The sequence below is a fragment of the Cucurbita pepo genome, unplaced genomic scaffold (assembly GCF_002806865.2).
Source record: "Cucurbita pepo subsp. pepo cultivar mu-cu-16 unplaced genomic scaffold, ASM280686v2 Cp4.1_scaffold002632, whole genome shotgun sequence".
Lineage (NCBI taxonomy): Eukaryota > Viridiplantae > Streptophyta > Magnoliopsida > Cucurbitales > Cucurbitaceae > Cucurbita > Cucurbita pepo.
The window spans coordinates 181-2,238 of record NW_019648674.1 but is presented as its reverse complement, the minus strand read 5'-3'; the positions used below and the strand labels follow the sequence as shown (position 1 = coordinate 2,238).

Here is a 2,058-nt window from a genome sequence, read left to right as displayed (position 1 = left end):
TAAACTCATTGCATTTATCCCAAGAAAAAAGAAAATTAAAATAAAAAGTGTGAAGTGGGGGATATACTGAATCAATTATTGTGTCTAATTTTACATTCTTTTTAAAAAATACATAAGACCCATTACTCAAAAGTTGATAGCTCACGGCACACTCCTTAACTCTCTAATCGATATGAGATCTCACAATCTATTCTCTTCGAGAATTAGTGTTTTCCTTAACACACCGTCTGGTGTCTGATTCTCTGACACCATTTGTAATAGTCTAAGTCCACTGCTAGTAGATATTGTCCTCTTTGGGCTTTCCCTTCCGGGTTTCCCCTCAAGGTTTTCAAAACGCAACTAGGGAGAGGTTTCCACACCCTTATAAGGAATGCTTCGTTCCCCTCTCCAAACACAAGCTCTTAATGGGAACTCAGGCCCCAGACTTCAACTTTAGTCTAATATAGTACCAGCAGCAACAAAGTTGAGATAATTAGACCTACAGACCTGTGCAGAATCAGAAATCAGCAGCATAACAAGGTCACTTTCCGAAATAGTTTCATATATATCACCCAAAGTCCCATTCTCCTCAGAGAAACCAACTGCTCGAGCTTCCGCAAACGAACGGGAACCCTTCCTCAGGCCAATCTGTATCATCAAAAATCAATCAACATAAAAAAATTCTACGTTTATATTGTTCATTAACCAATAATACACAACAAACAGAAAAAAAATGTACACACAGAAAAAAATCACCTTAACTACAATATCAGACTTGGCTTCAGCAAGCGAATCTCTTAAATTCTGAGCTTGTGCAGGTGCCTGATCGAACAAATGCAAGGATTGATAAAAGAGTTAGAGAAATTTCTTTCCTCAAAAGAAAGGAAGTTCCTTGTAGATTATGAAACAGAGCTTTTCTACAAAAGATTTAATGAATCAGAGCCATATATACACTCTACATTCATTGATATCATAAAATATCACACCAATTTCTTCTATTAACATCAACAAAGAAGCTCCAAATTGTGCGTTCTGAAGGAAACAAAACATGACAAATAGAAGATTGCAGAGCATGAGATATCATCATTACCTGGGAACCCCAACCAATGACACCAATTTGCTTGATCCCCTTGAACGCTTCCGGCAGCAGGGGAAAAAGATCTCTACCACCCTTCACTATATACTGCAAGCATAACGCAAGAAACAAGAAACAGAACAATCAAATTCCAATTTCAAACAAAACAAATAACATTTCATCAAGAAATGAAACACTCCACAAAAAACCACCAAATCAGATGATTCCAGATAGAACACACATACAAATCTTAAGAACAATAACACAAAACAACTCATTCCCCTTCCACAGCTCAAAACTCACTTCCCCCAAATCCAAAACCCAAAAATCGAGCAACAAACCTCCTCATGGCCAGCGAGATTAACTTTCTCCTTCTTGAAGACAGATGTATCAAAATCAAGCGTAGGTAAGGGCTTGATCGCAGGAACGGAGACCATACGAGCACCAAGAGCGGAGCCGGAAGCGTTAGAACCACTCATTCCAAAAGCCTTGAGAGCATTGGATCCCAAGGAAGAAAAGGAAGACGAGAACCCCAAGCTGGACGGAGAAATAGGTTTCAGAGAAGCAGCTTGTTTTAGGGTTTTAGAAGCGGAGGCTGAGATAGAGGGAGCAAAATATGTAGCGGCCGCCATGGACGAGACAGTGTAGAGAAATGGGAGAGGAAGAATAAAGTGGTGAATGCAGAGTGTCTTAATAGGGTATGAGCAGAAGCAAAGGGCACATTTTAAACCGATTCTAAGCCTCACGTTTGGTTTGATCCCTACCAACCCTTCGTATTTTTCTTTTAATAGAAAATTATAATTATCAAATGAAATATGTACGTTACTCAAATAAAAAAAAATTATAATCGTAATTAACCTATCCTATTCATATGACTCGATAACCCTACTAATTCAAACCACTGAATCCAACCCCTCAAAATTATGTTGTTTAGTTTACGTGACATTTTTTAGTTGGGTCAACCTGACCAACCCAAAAAGAAGGTTACAATCGAACCCAACTCT

At 38.5% G+C, this 2,058-nt stretch overlaps 1 protein-coding gene across 1 annotated transcript; it reads right to left on the bottom strand.

The window, feature by feature from the left end:
* Positions 1-417: 417 nt before the first annotated feature.
* Positions 418-1,764, bottom strand: LOC111786737 (ketol-acid reductoisomerase, chloroplastic-like). Its single transcript, XM_023666966.1, has 4 exons — positions 1,396-1,764; positions 1,070-1,162; positions 736-801; positions 418-627 (listed from the first exon to the last, which is right to left on the bottom strand). Exons 1-4 carry the CDS (start codon positions 1,684-1,686, stop codon positions 433-435), a joined length of 645 nt encoding a protein of 214 aa, XP_023522734.1. The 5' UTR covers positions 1,687-1,764; the 3' UTR covers positions 418-432.
* Positions 1,765-2,058: the final 294 nt, after the last annotated feature.

Bases quoted from the DNA above. Each gene is read 5' to 3' on its own strand.
- LOC111786737 (XM_023666966.1), bottom strand. From the start codon at position 1,686: ATGGCGGCCGCTACATATTTTGCTCCCTCTATCTCAGCCTCCGCTTCT. The intron at 802-1,069 runs GTAATGATGATA...TTGTTCGATCAG, and splicing joins TCATTGGTTGGGGTTCCCAG to GCACCTGCACAAGCTCAGAA. The intron at 628-735 runs GTGATTTTTTTC...TTGATGATACAG, and splicing joins AGTCTGATATTGTAGTTAAG to ATTGGCCTGAGGAAGGGTTC.